General features: G+C 48.9%; 1 protein-coding gene and 1 non-coding gene across 3 annotated transcripts in view; both read right to left on the reverse strand.

Annotated features, from left to right (window-relative positions):
• The window catches only part of SH3PXD2B (SH3 and PX domains 2B), a 112,296-nt gene that overhangs the window by 78,400 nt on the left and 11,414 nt on the right, over positions 1 to 22,482 (reverse strand). For both annotated transcript variants that reach the window (XM_067032319.1, XM_059063482.2), the window contains exon 2: positions 2,681 to 2,761. In XM_067032319.1, coding sequence (XP_066888420.1) covers positions 2,681 to 2,761 — 81 coding nt within the window. The remainder of the gene's footprint in view (positions 1 to 2,680; positions 2,762 to 22,482) is intronic.
• On the reverse strand, positions 2,466 to 2,571 carry LOC131756473 (U6 spliceosomal RNA). The gene has a single exon (XR_009335652.1). It is a non-coding gene; the product is annotated as a U6 spliceosomal RNA (small nuclear RNA).

A 22,482-nucleotide genomic window follows, 5' to 3' on the forward strand; every position in this document is an offset into this window, starting at 1 on the left:
TTGCTGGTTCCGGGCCCCTGTGAGGCCGGCGGTACTCCTGGCTCTGGTTTCCATGGGGGCACACTGGCCTCCTCTCATCAGTCCACCCCCACTTCTCTCTGCCTAAGCTAGCTGAGTGGGTGTCTGCTCTGTGGATGCCAATAATCCCTAGGCTAGCAATCATCCATGTCACTCATCTCTGCCCCCTCTGTTCCTTCTTGGAAGCATCAGGCAGGCAAGAGGCCTCTGAAAGCAAAAGTATAGGTAGCACCGCCGCCCCTGTAACATAGACCCTCGGTGCATGAAAAACCAGTCTAGTAACTTGCAAAATATTTACCCAACACCCACGCTCTAAAGACCTGCCAAAATGGATCTACATAAATCACTCTTGCGTCTGAGCAAACGGGTATGGATCTCTGTCTTTCTCCCACAGGACCACGTTCGGAGGTGTTGGGCATTACTGCTATCATCTTTCCTGCCTTTCCTCCAGGGTCAGCCCTTCCCCCCGCCCATGCCCGTGTCTGCTCCTGCCAAGTCCCTTTTAGATGGTATCTTAACATTTTTAACAAAGAGCCTCTTTGGGTATTGACATTTGGTACATGTTTGCTGCAGACCAGAAGAAAAATATCATTTGTATATGATACTGTTTGGATTGTTGCATAGTGAGCACAAAACATCACTTATGAGTTCATTACATATTAAGTCATTAGGTAACTGGTGTCAATTGCTGTCCAGTATGCAATGACTCTTGGCAATTTATAATGTAGATTGTTTGGTGATACTGGGGAAACAGGTTAGGGGCACATTATTATCTCCCCTCCCCCTTTTAAAATATTGGAACACAGGCTCTGAAAATTCTCTATTTGACATTTTTAGGAACAGATTACGTCTGTTCAACCAAGGATGACGGTGGTTAATATCACCTCCAGAGAGAACATGGAAGGCAGAAAGACAGGCTGGTGTGTGGAGGACCCGGGCTGTCTCCTGATGTCCCCACAATGCCTTCTCTGCATCGGATCACAGCTGTCCTCTCCAGGTCTCAGTCCCCACCCCCCTGACTGAGAGGCAGAGCAGAGGAACCGGATAAGCCCACTGGCCATCATATTTCTTAACCACAATGACTGGCTTCGAGATGAGCCTACGAAACACAACACTGTGTCTGCTGGGACTTGTGCAAAGTGACCTTTCACTCTTTCCTGCTAAGTGTGAGCCCAGAGCATTTTGCAACCATGTGGGATCTGAGGACAAAGCCAACATCAGGGAACTGGGAATTCAGAACAAGAGGAAGAAGCTGGGTGAGAGGACACAGAGGAGAACCCTGTATCAAGCTTCACCTGAAGCCTGCCAGTTTCCTTCTCCCAGGACATTCTGTCACACCAGCCCTCTAAATCCCCCCATCCACTTAGGCCAGTTTGAGTTGGGTTTCTGTCCCTTGCAACCAAAGGATCCTAACTGGTACACAGAGGGAAAGAAGACAGTCATCTCGATGAGGCCTTACGTTGGCCTGTGAGGTATGTGAGCCCCTCACCAAGTGGCAGGGACACTCATGGGTTCAGGAAGCCGGGCAAGTTCCCATCTCCTCCTGAGGTCTGTGTTTTCTAAAGAACTTCGTTACGTCATAGCAGGAACTGTGACTTTTCATGACACACTTGCTTTGTGTTGCTGGCCTTTGGTGACGTCAGGGTAATGCTGCTGACGCATGGATTAGAGACCTTTTACCCTACTGGGGAGGGGCTTACACAGAGCTGTCCGCATAGGCTCCCTGTGAGACTGGTGGTGTTCAGGGGGGTTATAGTTCATTCCTCCGTTCGTTTGTTCGTTCGTTCCTTCCTTCATTCATTCATTCACCAAACATTGACTGGATACATATAGTATCCTTGAATAAAACATGAAGGAAAGAGAGGATAATGAAGATGTGGTTCCTGCCCATGAGAGTCCTAGTTTAGAGGGGGACAGGCAGACAACTTCAATACAGAGTCAGGACAGAGAGATGCAGAGCGGTGGGGTGCAGAAGAGGTGGCCTTCACTGGCCAGGGAATGAAGTCAGACCAGGCTTCCCAGAGGATGAGACAACGAGGGGGCTGGAGGGTGCAGGAGGTGTTCCAGGTGAGGAAGAGCTAACGCAAAGGCCTCAGAGGAGAGGAGAAGGCGAGCACGGTGCCCTCAGGGCACGGCAGGCATTTTAGGAGCTGAGCAAGGAGGCTGATGGGGAGAGGAGGCCAAGGTGAGGCAACAGACGTGGGTCTGTCTTGAGAGCAGGACAGGTCCACGAGGTCTGAACACACTCAACATCTGAACTCACCAGCAAACACGATTACACAAGTTCAAGATCTGCACTTCAAAGCCAACAGAAACGATCTCCAGATTAGCCTCCATTCTAGAGCAGTCAACAGGAGCCTTTCTTTTATTTGGAAAATATTGAATATCAAAGCATAAAGCAATACAGTCCATTACTTATGTCCCTAAAGTGATGGACCCTTTTTTTGAAAAATATAGAACGCTCCTCAAATTTGGTATCACCCCTGCACGGGGGCCAGGCTCATCTTCTCTACATCATTCCAATTTTAGTATATGTGCTGCTGAGGTGAGTACATAGACATCATTTTAAACAAGAACACTGAGGCTCTGAAGTCAAAGTGGAAAGTAAGTCCAAATAAACTCTTTCCCACCTTGCAGCTCACCGGAGACCCCAAATCCTTACCTGGAGATCAAAGAATTTGCTGTAGCGCCGATAAATGGCCTCCGTGGAGCCGCTGGACCACGTGACACGGATGATGTAGACCTGCAGAGAGGGATGGAGACGGGCGTTAACACCAGGGGGGTCTTTCCATCTCCAGGACTCAAGACCAAAGCAGTTCAGAGTCAGAAAGACCTGGGTTTGAATCTCAGCTCTGCCCCTGACTAGCGGTATGACTTGGATGGGTTACGTGCTCTCTGTGAGCCCCAGCTTCCTCTTCAATAAAATGGGTCTAATACCCCCACCTCTGAGAGTTGTGCAAAGGATTACACGAAATCAAGTATAGGAAAGCATAAGCACCCTGTTCATCTCAGGAGATGCTGTTACTTTCACGATTTCTTACTCCCCACTCAATTCAGAGAGGCACGGGGCTGGCTATTTTGTCAGCATCATTCTTAAAACTTTGACTTGTCAGAAGGCACAGCAACCTGCGGCTCTTAGCTCTCTTGTATTTCTCATAAGCTAAGCCATCACGCCATTTTCTCCAGTTAGGGTCTTGGCTGAGTCATCTTTTCCCTCTGCATGACAGTTTCTCCATCTGTAAACTGGGTTAACAGCATCTGTTTCCACTGCCTCCCAGGATAGTGTGAGGATTCGATGAAGATGGAGGATGGAGAGCCACTTTATAAACCACAGAGCCATGTTTTCAATCTCTGTCACAAGTCACAGCACACACAGAAAATAATACATTGACAACAAATTCAGGCAAACCAAGGTGGCAGCAGGAGGTCACAGCATATGGCTGGGGGCTCTGGTGGCCCTGGACACCACCTGGATACTCAAGGGATAAGGGGTCAGCACATCCATTCCTGGCTTGCACAAATTATCTGTGGTTAAAGGGTAATTTTGACACTTAAAACATACATATGTGAAAGCTGTCTGGAAACAGAGAAATACTGTATAAACATGAGGGGCTAGGTGTTGTTAAAGAGGCCATGGGGGTACACAGGCAGGACCCCTGCCTCTGTGAGTGGAGGGCGAGCTGTGGAGACAGCACGTGCATAAGTGAAGATAAGTAACATGTGTGCAGTGGGCGTCTGTTATTTTTTGCCCGGTACCGATTAACCTTTCTTTCAACCAGAGTGCCTTGACTTTTCTCCTGGGAGCCTCCTTCCCTACCTCAACACAGTCCCTTAGACACCAAGGTGGGTACCACTGTCCACAGTGATTGGTTGAAGAGTGAGCACATGACCCACGATGGGCCAATCAGAGCCTGTAAGAATCAGCCCTCTGGTCCCTGAGAAAGATAAGCTCTCTTTCTTTGAGGTTGCTAGGCTGTTAGGATGCAACGTGGAGATGCCAGGGGGCCATCTCATCATCGCTTGGGAGGAGCCTGCCTGAGAATGAGGCCAGTATCAGTAGATTCCTGATGACACAGTCTGACCCTTAGGTCCAGCTTTGCCTGTAGCTCAATCTACTCCTTGTCTGTCCAGTTTCCTAAGCCAGTAAATCCTGGGAGACACCCACACTCTGGGATTATTTCTGAAGCCAGTTTTTTTTTTTTTTTTTTTTTCGGTACTTGGGCCTCTCACTGTTGTGGCCTCTCCCATTGCGGAGCACAGGCTCCAGATGTGCAGGCTCAGCAGCCATGGCTCACGGTCCCAGCCGCTCCGCAGCATGTGGGATCGTCCCAGACCAGGGCACGAACCCGTGTCCCCTGCATCGGCAGGCGGATTCTCAACCACTGCGCCACCAGGGAAGCCTGAAGCCAGTTTAAGTTGGGTTTCTGATACATGTAATTTAGTCCTGATGGATGCAGGAAGGGGGGTGGGAGAGATCTCTGAAGCTTGAAGTCATCATGGTGTACCTTGAAGGATATGTAGATCTAGATAGCAGGAGAGGAAAGAAGAGACCGTCGGTGGTGAGGGATGATGGTGGAGCAAAGACGAGCTCAGGGAGTACGGAGACCATGCCTAGCAGTGGTTTCCAAAGTGGTTTTAGACAAAGTCTCTTCCCAAATGAGTTCTTGCTAGGATACCTTCATTCAAAACAGGAAAAGGAGGAGCTATGGGGGTCCAGAGCCAGAGCCCATTGTAAACACCAGGGACTTACGTGAGAAGATTTTCCAGGTGAGAAGAGATGAAAAATGTAAAGACAAATCAAGACAAGATGGGAGGTGCCCTTGAATGCCCAGCTAAGGGGTTCACCAGGAACAACCACTCTAAATCCAACATCTATTTCATTTCAGCGAAGCAAGGCAGGAAGGAAGGCATTTGGACTCTAGACTCACACCATTTCCTAACCCCCAGGGCCTCAGCTTCCATCTGTAAAATGGGGTCATTGAGCTCATCTTACATAGAATTTCGATGATTATCAGAGGTAAAGCTCTGAGCTCCTTGCCTGGCAGAGAGGAAAAGTTCAAGAAATCTTAGTACCCTTCACTCTGAGTTCCCAGTGCCTACCCAGCCCCGGTTCAGAAAGACAGACTATTTCAACACCAGGGATTCAGGTATCCCACCTCCCCCACATTGTTTGTGCCCACTAGTCCTGGGTACCGCACAGAGCCAAAAGACAGGGCAGGGCATCCTTTGGGAGGCAGAGTCACCCTGGAAAAGTGATTTTACGACAAAAAGAGCTGTCTCCAAAGCCACCTGAATAGTCATTAGTCTTATTAAAAAGAAAACAGGGGAATCCCTGGTGGTGCAGTGGTTAAAAATCCGCCTATCAATGCAGGGGACATGGGTTCGAGCCCTCGTCTAAGAAGATCCCACATGCCGTGGAGCGACTAAGCCCGTGTGCCACAACTACTGAGCCCGCGTGTGACAACTACTGAAGCCCACGCACCTAGAGCCCGTGCTCTGCAACAAGAGAAGCCACCGCAATGAGAAGCCACCGCGATGAGATCACAGGCTCAGTAGTTGTGGCGCATGGGCTTAGTTGCTCTGTGGCATGTGGGATCTTCCTGGACCAGGGCTCGACCCCATGTCCCCTGCATTGGCAGGCGGATTCTTAACCACTGTGCCACCAAGGAAGCCCTTGTTTACAATTTTTAAAGTTCTGTCCCTATGGTACAAGAACTCTGTAGCAGATCTAATTGGTTTACTGGAATCAACCTCTGAGTACAACGTTTGCATTTTTAGGCACAGATCTAACTTTTTGATGAGAATTGTCCCAATGTAGGGCTTTGGCCTTGCCCACGGTTTGGGGGCTGGTGAAAGAGCCCATGCACTGGGTTCTAAGGCCAGCCCTGCTGTTGGGTGAAACTCACAAGGTACCAATCTCTCTGGCCACAGTGTCCTTCTCTCTAAAATGAGGACAACAATCTCCCCTGAGGACTCACTGCAATAACTAAGGTACACAGGGCTTTGCCAATGCCCGGCACACATGAGCTGTGCAGTTCGTTTTTCCCTCATGGCAGGTATCCGGTATTCCTCCTTATCTGGTACCTCCTCTCTCCTTTTGGTGATAGCCCCTGATTTCCCTTGGAGGGTCACCTTTCTCCCTCCCCTAGTCTTTGTAATAGGGAGTATCATGTGTCCCAAGCCTGGCCAACCAGAATCTACCAGTCCCTGATCCCAACAATGGTTCAGGGATGGGCACGTCACCCAAGCCAGGCTGATGAGACTCAATTCTGGGACTTCTGATAGCATGATCAGGAAAGAGACCGTTTTCCCCACTGCAGTGGTGTGCTGGGAGAACTCTACACCTTGATTTAAGATGTAGAAAGCACAGAAGCAAGCAGGGCTCAGAGGGAGAGAAAAGTGGCATGTCCTGTGACACTGCTTGAACCCCTGGACCCGGCATCCTGGACATTCCACACACACAAGCCCAAACCTTTTTTCTTAAAGTCAGTATGAGTTAGTTTTTGTTACTTGCAACCAAAACATTCCTAACACATCTGACCTCGGCTTTTGGATTATATCCCAAACCCAGTTAATACTCAGTGGCCTGGTGTTAAGGAATTAAAAGCAGACGTTTTCGTAGCAGCATTAGTCACAATAGCCAAAAGGTAGAAACAACCCAAGCGTCCACTGATAGATGAATGGATAAGCAAAATGCGTAATATTATTCAGCCTTAAAAAAGGAAATTCTGACATATGTTACAACATGGATGAACCTTGAGGACATTATGCTAAATGAAAAAGACCAGTCACAAAAAGACACATACTGTGTGATTCCACTTATACTGGGTAGTTAGAGTAGTCAAATTCATAGAGACAGAAAGTAGAATGGTGGTTGCCAGAGGCTGGGGAAAGGGGAATGGGGAGTTAGTGCTTAATGGGTTTGGGAAGATGAAGAGTTGTGGAGATGGATGGTGGTGATGGCTGCACAACAATGTGAAGGTACTTAACGCTACTGAATCGTACACTTTAAAATGGTTGAAATGGTAAAATTTATGTTATGTATATTTTATCACAATTTAAATAAATAAGTAAATAAATAAGCAGATTTCCTTCAGAGATTTACATAGTACATGTCATGCTCCCTGGAAGTGAGACATAACTTCCCCCTGGTGTAGCCCTCAAAACACGTGCTGCATATCTGAAGAACTTATATCCAGAATATATTAAAAAAAAACACACAAAAAACCCCCACAACTCAACAGTAAGGAAACAACCAACCCAATTATATGATAGACAAAAGATCGGAATAGACACTTCATCAAAGGGGATATATGGGGACCTCTCCGGTGGCGCAGTGGTTAAGAATCCGCCTGCCAATGCAGGGGACACGGGTTCGTGCCCTGGTCCGGGAAGATCCCACATGCCGCGGAGCAACTAAGCCTGTGTGCCACAACTACTGAGCCTGCACTCTAGAGCTCGTAAGCCACAACTACTGAGCCCACATGCCACAATTACTGAAGCCTAGGATCCTAGAGCCCACACACTGCAACAAAGACTAGCCCCCGCTCACCACAACTAGAGAAACGCCGCGTGCAGCAACGAAGACCCAACACAGTCAAAGATAAATAAATAATTTTTTTTTTTAAAAAGAGGATATATGGATGGCAAATAAGTGCATGAGAAGATATTCAACATCATTAGCCATTAGAGAAAGGCAAATTAAAACCATGATGAAGGATCACCATGCATCCATTAGAATGGCTAAGATAAAAAAAATACTGACAAAAACAAGTGCTGACAGAAATGTGGGACCACTGGAACTCTCAGACATTGCTGGGGGGAAAACAAGATGGCACAGCCACTCTGGAAAGATCCTTGATGGATGCTGAACCATGGGGTGAAAGGTTGTTGGAGAAAAGGAGAGTCAAACAGGGTGAAGATATCACCCCAGGGATTAGTCTCGCAGCAAAGGGAAAAATGTCCCTTTTCAATGGAGAGATCTGGTGACCACAACTGTAATAGGTGATCAAACCTAGCGTGACCAATAAGAGGGATAATTAGACCCTGAGGTGATGCAATAGGAAGTATACAAAACCTTCTGTCAAGTATTGTCACCAAAATATTTAACCTGAATCTCAAGTCTCTTGACCTAAGTTCCACTTCATGGGAAGTACAGGAGGGAGAAGAGCAAGCTAAATGACACGTAAGGAAACAATCAGATAAATCCAGAATGTGGGATGGTCTACAAGTCTACTCCTAGGGCATAGCTCAAGTGCTACCTCCTCCAGAAGGCCCTCCCTGACTGCTCCCACCCCACCAATATTAGGTTGGGTCTCCCTCGTGCATGTCCCCTTGGCACCTACTGCCCCATCACAAAGTCGACTACACTTTATAGCAACTGCTGACAGCAGGAACCATGCTTGTCTCGTATATAAACTGAATGCTGTATGCCCAGCTCTGAGCACAATGGAAAATCTGTACTTTGTGGAAAAAAAAATGAGGAAGACAGGAAGATGCCAAGAGGTCAGGCCCTCTCTGGCCCCTGTCCTGCTTCACCACAACCCCTCCCTCTGGGAATGAGCAAGCACAGAGACCACACTGGTGTCCGAGGGCCAGGGAGGAGGCCTTAAACTGGAATCAGCCACCAGCAAAATCCCTTCTTACATAACCTCAGCATCAGGGCCTGCGTGATTTGCAAAGTCTAGACTACCCAGGTCCGGGTTTCTCACAGGGCCTCTGTGTCACCAGGGCCAGAAATCCTGGGTTTCTAAACTTCCTCTAAGTCAGCCACGCCAGGGTGCTTGGGGTCGAGGTGGGCAGATGACTGGGTCTTGGTCTCCCCCAAATCCTCACGAGCTTGCAGTCCAGGCTAATACCTCCCATGTTGTCCTAGAGAGGGATGGAGGCTCAGAAGTGCAGTGACTTGCCTGGGGTCACAGGCTACATAGTGCAGAGCAAGGACTCTGACCCAGGTTACCTCTAACCCTGAAGGTCTTGCTGCACTGGGGAAATCATGCCACCACCCAGTAGCTGGGCCACAGTTGGACCAAGGAGATGGCTGCTCATTTTTCTACCCCTTCCTCAGAGCCTGCTGGGAGGCTTTTGAGTTCAGGGCTTAAGAGGGCCTGGATTCACCCTCTGCCTCCATCTCAACTAGCTGCATGGTCTTGGGAAAGGAGCTTTACCTCTCTGTGACACAGCTTCCTGCTCCGTAAAAAACGGGGATCGTAACAGCGTGATGATTTAATGAGAAAATGCATGCAGAGTGCTGGGCTTGGGGCCTGGCACACGGTAAATGTTCCATAAAGAGAAGCTATCATCCTCCTCCTCACTGTGAGCTAAACACAGGGACATAAAGCTGAGGGGACCTCGCCCCTGCTCGTTGTCTCTACAGGTGAGCCTCCTGAAGCCCACCCTCCAGTCCCCATCTGTCCCCATCTCCTCCGGGCGCTGCCTCTTCCACTGTCTTCTCCAGGCCCCAGGGGGGTGCAGAGGGACTGCCCCTCCAGGGCCTGGGAACACAAGTCCAGCTCACCTGAGCCTGGGGCACAGGCTCCCCAGCTGCTGGGTGAGTCAGGGCCCTGATCCCTCCCCGTTGGTGTCTGGGGGGAAGACCTTGCCACATCCCACCCCAACCCTTGGGCCTTAGCCTGAGTGCAGGGGAGCAAATGTTGGGCCACCACACATGTGAGCTTGCTTGGTGCCGGGGCTTTAGCAGCCCTGGCCTTCCCTCCTCTACCTGGGAGTGAGGACCATCCCAGGGAGTCCCAGGTCAGTCTGACTTGCCAGGAGCTGCCAAAAAGAGGATGAGAAATCCCACCTGTTCATAGATGGAATTAGGTGTCTTGTAGCCTGGGCCACAGTGACTCCTGTCCTCTGAGGACCACCCTATCCCAGGGCCTCCAGAGGCCACTTTTCTTCAACTTAGACTGCTTTTGGAAGACAGAAAAGAAAAAAGCCCCCTGGCAGATGCCAAGAGTTCATCTGTGGACTCCCACCTCCATGAGAAGTACCACTTGTTCCATCTCACAGCTACAGCTGACTGGTCCAGGCACGGCCAGTTTCTCAGGAACCTGAAATCAGACCTGAATATATCAGCTCCATCCGGGAGGATGCTGCTGCAGCCTGAGCCACCTCCAGCTTGTGACAGACATTTGGTCTGCAGAGAGGGACGAACAAAGGAGAGGCAGAGAAAGGAGAGGCAGGGAGAGCCCTGCTTGGCTGCCGCCCGCGCCGCCTGCACTCCAGTTCCTGCTTCTAGGGCCCACCTGCCCACCCAGGACTGCTATGACGCAGGGGACTGACCTTTTAGTTAATTTCCCTCTTAGCATGAAGAAGGTTTGCGTGCAACTAAAAGAATTCTCTGATACAGGGGAAAGTTCAGGCATTATCTTAGGTAAAAGAACAGTCTAAAACAACATAATCTAATCTCAGAAAAATTATGCATACAGCATATGTGTGTGCTTGTGTATATTTCATTTGTGCATTACGGTGAATGCCGACTTAGCGAACACAGAACCAAAGCTCCCAGGGGAAATGAGGGCTGGGGTCCTGCGAGCCTCTGATCACAACATTTTCATCTACTGATCAATACACAGCCTTGCTGTATGTTTCTGTTTAATGACGCCTTATTTAATGTATATTGTTGATTCATTAAGCTTGAACTCATGGCCAGTGGCACTGTAACTCATGCCTGAACGAAGCTTACCTAACACCTCCAAAAGACACATCACAGCCTGAGCTTAGGAACACTAGACAGCCCTTTAGCACTACGTTTGCGGCCATGTTAAACAGCGAAATGACCAAAAAAAGCACGAGAATGTATACAATGTGGCAATAAAGAGACCATGAAAAAGACGCTTGTTCAGAGTATAAGAGCTGGAACAAGAAGGCAGAGGTTGCCTTGTTCAACCCCAGCTGGGAACATGCACCTCAGGCCACACAGTTTTTGCTGCCACGCACACGCCCACACCTGCAAGTGACCGGGAAAACACTACAAGTACTAGTGTTGGACTAGAAATAAATTTTAGCAAGTAGGCAAATTCCCAAATACAGAATCAGTAAATAATGTGGATTGACTATATTGTATATAAAGTGTATGTGTATGTATATAAACCACTGATATATACCTATATATATGTAAATATATAAACATGTATATATATGGTTTGCTCTGGGTTGGTAGGAATATGTTAAGACTTAAAAAATTCTCTTCTTGAAGCTTTCTTGTATTCTCCAGATTTTCTACTGTGTATTTTCTTTTATAATCAGAACAAAAAAGTCACTTTCTTAGGAGAACAGGAAGAAATGTGTCTGTGACACACTCTTGTCTGGAACACCAAGGTTGAACCCCATCTTCCCTCGCTATCTCGGCTCAGTCCTAGGGCCATTCCTCTGGAACATCCTTCCAGATCACGGAGCACCTCCTGGGTGCGGGTACAGCCAATGACAGAGGTGGGAGTGTGGGATGGGAGGAAACTGGGAGTAGGCAGAGGGTGTCATAGCCCTGACCTCACTCTAAGTTTGGGAAAGTCTTTTGCCCCTTTGAGCCTCTGTGTTCTCTGAAAAATGGGGAGGGCTTCCCTGGTGGCGCAGTGGTTGAGAGTCCACCTGCTGATGCAGGGAACACGGGTTCGTGCCCCGGTCTGGGAGGATCCTACATGCTGTGGAGCGGCTGGGCCCGTGAGCCATGGCCGCTGAGCCTGCGCCTCTGGAGCCTGCGCTCCGCAACGGGAGAGGCCACAGCAGTGAGAGGCCCGCGTACCAAAAAAAAAAAAAAAAAAAAAAATGGGGATAAGGACACTCATCCTTCCTACCTCACAGGCAAAGATCGAATGAGATATTTTTTTACAGCTCCAGAAATGGAATCTGTGTTGGTTAGAATCTCTGCTTATGACTGGGATTTGAGGGAGAATGTTCCATAAATGCTTCCTAACTCCTCCGCAGTCACCTCCTTTGGCAAGTCCAACCCAGCCCAATGGAGTGTGGGCTGCCAGTGCCTGGAGGGACCCCACTAGACACACAGAAATTTATGTTCCATTTCTAAGGTCAGGTCATCCATGAATAAAGATTTAAAACAGAACAAAGCTTAGAGGCCCTTGAACAACACCTGGAGCCAGGCCTGGGCATGGCTAAGTAACAGAAACAGGCAAGCTCCAGGCAGCTCTGCTTAACTGACATGCCTTATCTCTGCAGACCCACTGGCCCACACCTCTGCCCATGGCCGCAACTCTTGGAGAGGCCCCAGAACTCTATCGATATGCCATCCCCAGGGCAGGATGATATGAAACAGCTGTTGCCCCACCTCGAGAGCACTGTGATCTCAATATGCTTTCATCACGTGAACTAGAGAACATGAGAAGGTGTTTTTGCCCAGTGAATAAGATCCCTGAGGCACGGGGGAATGTCCTCCAATCTCACTTTGCTTTGCAAATCTCTATGGCAGGGTTTCTAGGGCTGGCAAAGAATCTGGCTGTAATTCCCCGCTGATATGAATTAGAAGGCATGTGGCTTCTGCACTAGTCACATGACAAAGTGATTACATTTTGATCTGGGTTGCAGTGGTCAGAGGTTTCAATCTGGGGGTCTGGTCCAAGCACTTTTCAAAGCGATCGTCTTTCCTTAGATCACTGTCTCAAGGTATGCAGGAGCTCAGGCACACCAGCTGGTTTTAGGTGATTCAGGGTTCGGCACTAAACTGTAGGGAATCCCACAGTGAGAAAGTTAGTCTCTGCCGTTCCCTTCCTGCCCCGACTGGCTCAGAAAGTTGGCAACAGTGGCTTTTCAACACCCTTTCCAACACTTGCTGGTCTCATTTCCTGAAGAAGGGACAGAAGACCTCACGGCAGGCAACACTTGCCAGGAAGAACTTTAACACACTGATTTTCTTTTTCCTTTCTATTTAGTTTCCTTCTATTTCTAGCGAGGGCTGCTGGTTTTCCATTTATGGTGGACAGCTAAAGTTTCCCTTTAAAAATAATTGAAGTAAAAAAGTGAGTCAATTTGAAGAATACTGAATTAAGAACATGTAGTACAGGGGGTTTGTGGCTATGCCAATCGTTGTGACGGTGCCGGTAGGATGATCAAAAATGAGGCAGTGCTGTTTTAGTGAACTCCTTGCCATTCTCACTCTGTCTGGAGCTCTGTTGTTTATACAGGCCAACAAGCCCACATTTCTCAAGTTGGAGGCCCTCTCCTGGCTCTACAGTGCTGGTGGGGAACCTGGAATGGGGAACCTGGGAGACCAAAGAAAACATCTAAAGAGAGGGCACCACTGGGACTGAGAGAGTTGGGGCTGTTTTCCTGCAAGGGCTGTGAGAAAGGAACATCAGCAAGACAGAGCTCCGTGCTCCATTAGCAATGTCTGCCCTGGGCACCTGGGACTGGGAGGATGTGTACGGCACACATCCCTGACTCTAGAGCAACCCCTCCATGTAACAGAGGGACCAAGGGGTGTAGCGACTTACTAAGGGTTCCACTCTTAGCTATGGACTCTTTCCACTTCCACAGCAGTATCCAAATTTCCTTGCAAGTTCCTCATGTCCCTCTGGGCCTCCTGCACAATGACTCCCCCAGAGGACTTTAAATCTGGAGAGTTCTTAGGTGATTAGGCCAGCAGTCAAATTGTCCTGCAAGAAGCCCCAGGCTCCTGGTGAGGTGGGTCGGTCTCTGGGTTCTCCATCCTGGTTTCCACTAGGCACTGCCACTTTTAGCTCTTCTATATATGGAAGAGGGTGTAACCTGGCAGCCTGCAGGCCCAACTGCCAGACCTTGTGGGTCTGCACTGCCACAAGGCAACCATCAGTGGAGACTTTAGACAGGGCCTGGGCTCTTCCATTGCCCACAGTCCTCCTTTGCCTGCTTCAAGCCGACAGCAGGGTGTTCCAAGACTTTAAAATATACAAAAACCCTGCTCTAGACTGTCCCTCATTTTATAGTTGGGGTTATGAGGTCAGAGAGGGGAAGGGACTTGCCAAGGCCACACAGCGTGCAAGGAGGAGAGTTGGAACCAGACCTAGGGCTCCTCTTGGGAGGTGCTGAGGATGTCAGAGTTCCACTCCAGAATGCTATTTCTCAGACCTGAGAAACAGCAGAGCCCTTTTTAGCCAGGGGAGGAAAAACTCTGCCTCTCACGCAGCATACTGAGGGGCTATGGCTTCCACTCACAGATCACACAGTATCTGCAGCAAGTCCTTAGCCCAGGATAACTAAAGCTGTCCTGCACTGCAGCCAGAGCAACCTTCATTAAATACAAAAACACGTGCAGCCCTGAAAATCAAGCAGCAGTGTTAGTTTCGAGATCTAGATGAACCCACTTCTTGCAGAGAGGGTTCCTGGGAATATGTCCGAGGGAGTCCAAGAGTCTATAAACCCTGGTTTAAGAAACCAACTTTAAAAGGTAAGTGTGACCTCCCCGGCCACCCCAATAAAGCTCCCACACTGGCTGGGTTTCTGGGTTGGTGGTTCCTGGGAGCAGCTTGGTAATGACTGGCTGGGCTCCAGATCCACCTCGTTGGCTATCTGCTGCCCAGGCTTAAGGTGGAGGATACAGTCTGGGGTGGGGGGCAGGGGGGGGGCGTAGGACGGAGGGAGGGAGAGAAAGAGAGAAGGGTGGAGGAGAGTGGGAGAGAGCAAGGAGAGGGGGGAGAGTGAGGAGAGGGCAGAGGCAGTTGGATGGGCTCCACCGGCTTAACTAATGGGAAACATGATTCTGCTGTTCCCCGTGGAGACCACACGTTCCCTTTGGTTCCGATCTGTCAGCTCTCTCCAGCTGTCTGCCCAGCATCTGGCCTATGTAGGTCAGCACTCCCAACCTCTTTTTGGAATTGCAACACCCGCAGTGTGTTTGATTTCCTAACATCCCAGAGCAGCATCGCCACCGGAAGTGCTGAGGAACGCATATTTATCTTTTTAAAGAAGGTACATTAAGTTTAATCCCGGAGAAATGCCACCTGAGTGTCACGATGCCTTTGAAACCTAGGACGTCAGAGTGAGGCAGGACCAAGGTGAGTGCGGGGTGGGGCCGAGATAAAATCAGCAACCACGCTGGGGAACCTGCTGCTGTGTGCTGGCCCTGTGCAAAGTGCTTTACCAACATCCTGTCAATCATCATGAAACACCTGGAAGGAAGGGTCCGCCCTCAGGTTGGGGAGGTGGAAACCCAGGATGCCACCACGCCTGAGGTCACGCAGTTGGGAAGTAAGCGACTTCAGTTCCAAGCCCAGCTCCTCCAGCCTCTGAAGTCCCTTCTCCTCCTTCCAGATCCCCAAGGCCAGGCCTCGGATCTCCTGGTCCCAGGCCAGAGCTTTCCTGTCCCGAGTCAGCATCAGGAATCATCAAGCTCAGGTGCCACAGCAAGTGACACTCCGGGGGTGGCCGGCTGCCATTTTTTCTCTTTTCAATTAAGTGATTGTTTGGAATGGGGCCCAAAGACAAGTGCTTGTGGTGTGAGTGGCAGAGAAGATACTCCTTGTCCCCAGCCCACTCAGGTGGGTGGTGGAGCTGAGGTCTCAGACTGTACCTGGGGGCAGAGGGGTGCCAGGCCAGGAGGTGGGAGACAGGGTCGGTCTCTCTAAAGCACAAATTGAATCGTGTCTCTCCTCTGCTTCAAACACCTCAGTTCGTTCGTTCACTCATTCATTCAGCAAATACAGACAAGAGCACCTACTGTGTACCAGGCTCCCTTCCGAGGGCTGGGGATATGGCCGTGAATGAGGAAGACAGAAGCCCCTGTCCACCTGGAGCTTGCAGCCTAGTTGAGGCAGACAACAAAGGCATGTTGGGGCTTTAGGGGGCCTCCTCCTGCTCCCACCTGGCCAGGTGCTCCCTTGCCTCTGGCCTGTGCACCTGCCACTGTCTCTGGAGGGAGGATCTTCTCTCCCTTCACCTTTGTAACAACTCTTCACTTCCTAGGTGTCAGCTTAGAGGCTGCCTCCTCTTGGAAGCCTTACTGGAGACCCCCAGTCTGGGTCTGGCCTCCTTTCTCTGGGTTCCCACAGCTACCAGGGCTGCCGTCGCTCAGCACACATTCCTCTGGGTGTGCTGTTCTGTTCACGTGACTGTCACCCCACTCCCCTGGGAGCCCTCAAGGGGCAGGGGCCAGGTCTGCCTCATTCACCACAATCTTTCCAGTGCCTGGTGACACTGGGCTCTCAGGAACTGCCTGGTGGGAGACCAACAGGCGGACAGACAGACCAAAAGCCAAGACAGGGCCACACAGTCATAAATCAAGGTGACCTCACTCAAGGCTCTCTGAATCTGGGGTAACAATGCTCTTGGAATGGCTGAGTGAACAGCTCAACTGCCAAGGGTGCTGGAAACAGAACCAGCTTTGTTACAGAGAAGAATGCAGGCACAGGGCCCAGCCCTGGGAGAGAAGTCCACGTTTCACCCCAAGACCTCTCTGGACAGGCGATGGAGAAAAATAGAACAGCACAGGAGCAATTCCAACTGCAGGTGGAGGCAGCATCCCATACCATTTGAGAGTCAGGGCAGCCCGAGGGAATTCTTAGGAGGTGATGGAATTATGCTGCATCCTGTCTCGGGTGGTGGTTACGAGAACCGACGCATGTGTAAAAGCTCATGGAATGCTATACCAAAAAAGGGAATTTTCCTGCACACATGTAAGTCAAAAATTAAAAATAACAATCACTCCTTAGTGTCATTTAAAAAAAAAAAAAAAGATAGGCAATGGCTTTAGGGTACCCAGGTATGATTCTCGGCTCTACAGCTTCAAGCTGCTGTGGGACTTTACAAGTCATTTCATGGCTCCGAGCCTCTATTTTCTCATCTGTAAAACGGAGAGAATAGCCGTGCCTACTTTATAGGGTTGGCTAAGGATTCAACAGGCTAATGCAGGATTCAACAGGCTAAGGATTCAACAGGAGCTTGGCACATGGCCTGACTTACAGGAAGCTTTGAGTGCAATCACTGATAACCCCATTACAAAGGTGAGGCACTGGTGGCTCAGGCCGGCCAACTCAAATCTTTTGAGGTGAACTAAGTTAAAGGGAAAAGTCACGAATGTCACTCTGCGAAGTCCAATCAACCGTCTCTCCCTGGAGCCCATCTTTCCATGACTGCCGGAGTCTCATCCAGATGGCAAGCAGCATGACCCACTTGCAGGGCCGGCCGGGTGCAGCACCTCCGTTCTTCTAGATGGAGACACTGAGCTGGTGGAAACACTTGCTGGACTGGGTGTGCAGCGCCAGCCCAGGCCTCTGGCTGCCAACTCACAGCCTTGCACACATCTGGCCCGAAGCGGCATGGGGAACGTTCCAATGGCAAGCAGAGGTGCTGGTAGCTGGAGCCAGGCTCGGCTGAAACCAACCTGAAGGCTAGCTTTCTAGGAAAGCCTCCAAGGCAGGCACTGAGGGCTCGTGGAGATCTCCCAGGCTGCCAGGCCTCAGAGGAGCCTGGGGCAGTGCGGGAAGTGGAGTCAAGAGAGGGCCTCTCCTGTGTTAGCAGGGTTGCCTAGGGGGAGAACTGGGCAGCCAACGAGAGCACCCACTATGTGCAAGGCACACAGGCAGCAGGGGTAAAGCTGTCTGAGTAATGAAAAAGAATCAAAATGGGCCACGTTTATTGGGCTGATTGGGCACGATGCTAAGTCCTTCGTTTATGTTTCGTCACGGGATGTGGTGACATTGGCTCACACGAGGTCACACAGCCAACATGTGACAGAGCTAAGATCTAAACCAGGGCCATGGGGGACTCCCCTGGTGGTCCAGTGGTTAAGACTCTGCGCTTCCACTGCAGCGGGGATGGTTTGATCCCTGGTCGGGGAACTAAGATACTGTATGCCACATGGCGTGGCCACAAAATAAAATAAAATAAACCAGGGCTGTGGGACATGGTGAAAAAAGCCTGACATATGTGGTCAGATGGGTCTTGGTTCACACCGAAAGGGCCCAGCACAGTGCCTGGCACACAGTAGGTACCCAACAGAAAAGACAGTAGTAGAGTCTTCTCATAGGCCACAGGCCCTCTAAGAAGCGCTTTACAGCTGCTGTTGGAGCACAGAGGGGATGAGGGCTAATTCTGTTGGTGGCACTTGGAGAGGCTTTCCAGATGAAAAAACAACCGCTCTGGATCTTGAGGGATGCATAGGAGTTCTCCAGCTGAGGACCAACACTAATGAGCACTTGTGAAATCCCCAGCACTCTGGTCACAGGAACCCTATGGAGTGAAGCTTATTATCCATGCCATTTCACACCACAGTAAACTGATGTTCAAAGGGGTCAGGGGGCTGGTCCAAAGCCACACAGCTGTTTATGGAGGATGTCAGAATTCGAACCCAGGTTTGTTTGACTCCAGAATGCCCCTTCCAGTCCCCCAACCAATGCCAAAGACACAGCAGAAGAAAACTGCAGAAGCTGACTGTCTAAACCACAACAAGAAATGTGGGGTCCCACAGGCAGTGTCTCGGGGAGTTTCAGGCTACAGCTGCCAGCTCCTGGGCGAGAAGGCCCAAGAGAATGCTGCGAACTCTCTAGCCACACCATGTGGAAGAGGCAGCCCAGTCTCAAGACAGCAGCAATGCAAACAGCACAGACTTTCAGTTGGATAGACCTGGGCTCCAATCCCGGCTACACCACTTCCTTGAGCAACCTACTTAGGAGCCTTAGTTTCCCCATTTGGTAAATGGGGATGCTAATACAGTCAGCCCTTGGCACCCAAGGATTCAACCAAGCTCAGATAAAAAAAAAAAAAAAATTCCAGAAAGTTCTAAAAAGCAAAACTTGAATTTGCTGTGACCCAGCAACTACTTACATAGCATTTACATTGTACTTACAGCTATCTACATAGCATTTACATTGTATTAGGTATTATAAGTAACCTAGAGATGATTTAAAGTATTGGAGAGGATGCACAAAGGTTATATGCAAATACTACGCCATTATATACTAGGGACTTGAGCATCTGTGGATTTTGGTATCCATAATGAATCCCCCATGGATACCAGGGGAATGACTGGAATAGTATTGCCTGTCTCTCAGGGCTGTTGTAAAGAGTAAATGGGATAATGTCTGTAAGATACCTGGTACAGTGGTGGCCCTTTACCCCCTTCCATGCAAAAGTAAGTTCCTTAGGCCCAAATCAAACCCAGATCATTAGGTTGAACTAAGTGAAATTGCCACTTGTTAAGTCAAAAATTGACAATTTCATATGGTTCAACCTAGTAGCATCCCAAGGGGTTATAATGTTATATCTGTGTCCACTGGACTAGACTGAGAATTAGTTACTTTTCTCTTGAGTGTTTACTATGTGTCAGGAACTGGGATGACTCCTCTATTTACAGATGAAGATACTGAGGTTCTGAGAGGTTAAGTGACGCACCCTAAATAGCACTGGTAGAAAGTGACAAAGCCAGGATTTACACCCAGGTCTGGCTGCCTCCAAAGCCTGTGCCTTAACTACTATGATACAATGCTCAGTCTGGTGTTAGCGGGGCGGGGGGGAGGGTCATCACAAGGAATCCAATTCTGAGTCAGCTGAAGGATATCATCAATGGCCATCATCCTAGAATCATGGGACCCAGGGGTTGAGAGAGCCCAAGAAGTTATGGGTTCATTCAAGGAACACACTTGGCACCTGTCCTTAGGTTATGAGGGATTCAGGGTCTGGTGGGAGAGAAGGAGAAGAGTCAACAGAGTCATATCCAATGTATGAGTACCACGATGGGCTTGGTCCACTAGGAACCTCAGCATCAAAGCTGAGTGCCCTGGTTGGGTGACAGGCAGAAAGGGGTCAACTACGATTTCTAGGATACTCCCTAAACAACTGCCCCCTCCATATAAATGCAGCTTCATCTTCCTGTTCCACTGGGCTTGAGGACATGAAGAAGGAGGAGAAAAGAACTAAATGAGAATGTAGAGGGACTGAGCTCTCAAACCCTGGGGACAGCCATCTATCAGGGGTATCAGAAGGGGAGTAGGGGGGCTTCCCTGGTGGCGCAGTGGTTGAGAATCTGCCTGCTAATGCAGGGGACACGGGTTTGAGCCCTGGTCAGGGAAGATCCCACATGCTGCAGAGCAACTGGGTCCGTGAGCCACAACTACTGAGCCTGCGTGTCTGGAGCCTGTGCTCCGCAACAAGAGAGGCCGCGACAGTGAGAGGCCCGCACACCACGATGAAGAGTGGTCCCTGCTTGCCACAACTAGAGAAAGCCCTCGCAGAAACGAAGACCCAACACAGCAAAAATAAATTAAAAAAAAAAAAGGAAAAAAGAAGAAGGGGAGTAGGGATTCCTCCACCAGATAAAGTAGGGGTGCTGCAGAAGTGGGTTCCAAACTTTGTACAGCCAAATAGCCCCTTTTCCCACATGAAATCGTTATGTGGTCCCGATGGTCAGGTTCTGTGGGTTCCTTGGCCACCCCTGTACCCATGCCCTGCTGGGCTCCTCATCTGGCAGAGACTATTCCTCCCGGCCTTGATGTGAACCCCTATGTGGACTTTTCTGCCAGCTTCCTGCACTTCACACACAAGTCTATGAGACAGGAAAAAAGGGAACAAGGGAAGCAGGGTCCCCTCTTTCTCCCTCCCTCCAGGAAGCTTTCCTGACTCTGCTGTCCTACACTGTCCTCTCCTCTCTAGAGAAACCTGGGATAATACATAAACATATAATACAATGTAAAACAATGTAACCTCTCACAACCACCAATGGTCTTGATGTGTTTCCTATGAAGCTACACTGTATTACTGTTTCTACCCAGCAGTGGTGGAAAGTAAGACCCAGCATGTGAAGTATCCTGTTCCATAGAGTTGGTAATAAAGTCTGTTGGCAGAGGCTGAGGTCTTAACAAGCATCCACATTTCTACCACCAGAGACGAAGCTTTGGTTATACTTCTTCCCAGACCCTTTTTCTATATGTTGAAGTAGTTTATGAAATTAAGATCACATTGTATATACATGACCTTTTTCACCTGTGTTATATGATGAGCATTTCCCCATTTCATTAAAAATTCTTTCAGCAAAAATTTTAAAGGATCCTTAGTAGTCCATTTATTTAATCATGCCTCCAATGATAAACATTTTCAGTATTATTTTAATTACCACACTGCTAAATATCCAAATATACAAATCTTTGGGGAAGACTGCTTTTATTTTTTTTTAATTTTTATTTATTTATTTTTATTATTATTATTATTTTTAAATTTGCTTTCTGTAATCTTATCTAGTTTTTTTTTTTTTTTTTAAATACATTTATTTATTTATTTTTGGCTGTGTTGGGTCTTTGTTTCCATGCGAGGGCTTTCTTTAGTTGCGGCGAGCGGTGGCCACTCCTCATCATGGTTTGCGGGCCTCTCACTATCGCGGCCTCTCTTGTTGTGGAGCACAGGCTCTGGACACGCAGGCTCAGTAGTCGTGGCTCACGGGCCCAGTCACTCTGCAGCATGTGGGATCCCCCCAGACCAGGGCTCGAACCCATGTCCCCTGCACTGGCAGGCAGACTCTCAACCACTGCGCCACCAGGGAAGCCCAGGAAGACTGCTTTTAAATCTTAGGGGGCTGCATCCTGGACTAGACCATTTAGAGTATGTTTCTCAAGGTGTGGTCATTCCAGATCACCTGTGTCACATCATTCGAGGCTGCTTATTTAAAAAGCGCATCGGGGCTTCCCTGGTGGCGCAGTAGTTGAGAGTCCGCCTGCCGATGCAGGGGACACGGGTTCGTGCCCTGGTCCGGGAGGATCCCACGTGCCGCGGAGCGGCTGGGCCCGTGAGCCATGGCCGCTGGGCCGGCGCGTCCGGAGCCTGTGCTCCGCAATGGGAGAGGCCACAGCAGTGAGAGGCCCGCATAGCGCAAAAAAAAAAAAAATAAAAAAAAAAAAATAAATAAAAATAAAATAAAAAGCGCATCACTAGTCGGGGAATGGTAAAGATGATGATGGTAAAGATAATATAACACTAACAGGTAACTATTTATTCAGTACTTTTATGTGCCAGGCACTGCTTTAAACCCTTTACATAAAATAACCCATAGTAGGTTAATATTCTTACCCTCAATTTACAGATGAAGAAACTGAGGCACAGAGAAGTTCAGTCACTTACTAAGGTCACACACTCTGCTGGTCACCAGCAGAGCCAGGTCAAATCCATGCCTAACTTCCAAGTCCAAACTCTTAAACTTCTACCCAGAAGTTTTTCACCTTATTTTTTGTGCCACAGAGCCCTTTGGCAATCTGATGAAATCTACGGTCCCCTTCTCAAAATGATTTAAAAATGACTAAATTAAACCACATAGCATTCCAAATGAAATACTGAATTATAATAAAAATGCTTCAAAAAATAAAATTATGAACATATGTACACCTTTGTTAATGCAATAAATAACAAAACCCAGCAGTGGGTTGAATAACACCACAGTTCTGAAGCAGTGATGAGGATAAATGCAACAACTGTAAAGTGACGTGAAAATATCTGTGAATTTCTACTGGTGACAAAATCACAGGTATTACTAATATCACTGAGGGTCACTGC

Source organism: Kogia breviceps, chromosome 4 (genome assembly GCF_026419965.1).
Source record: "Kogia breviceps isolate mKogBre1 chromosome 4, mKogBre1 haplotype 1, whole genome shotgun sequence".
Lineage (NCBI taxonomy): Eukaryota > Metazoa > Chordata > Mammalia > Artiodactyla > Physeteridae > Kogia > Kogia breviceps.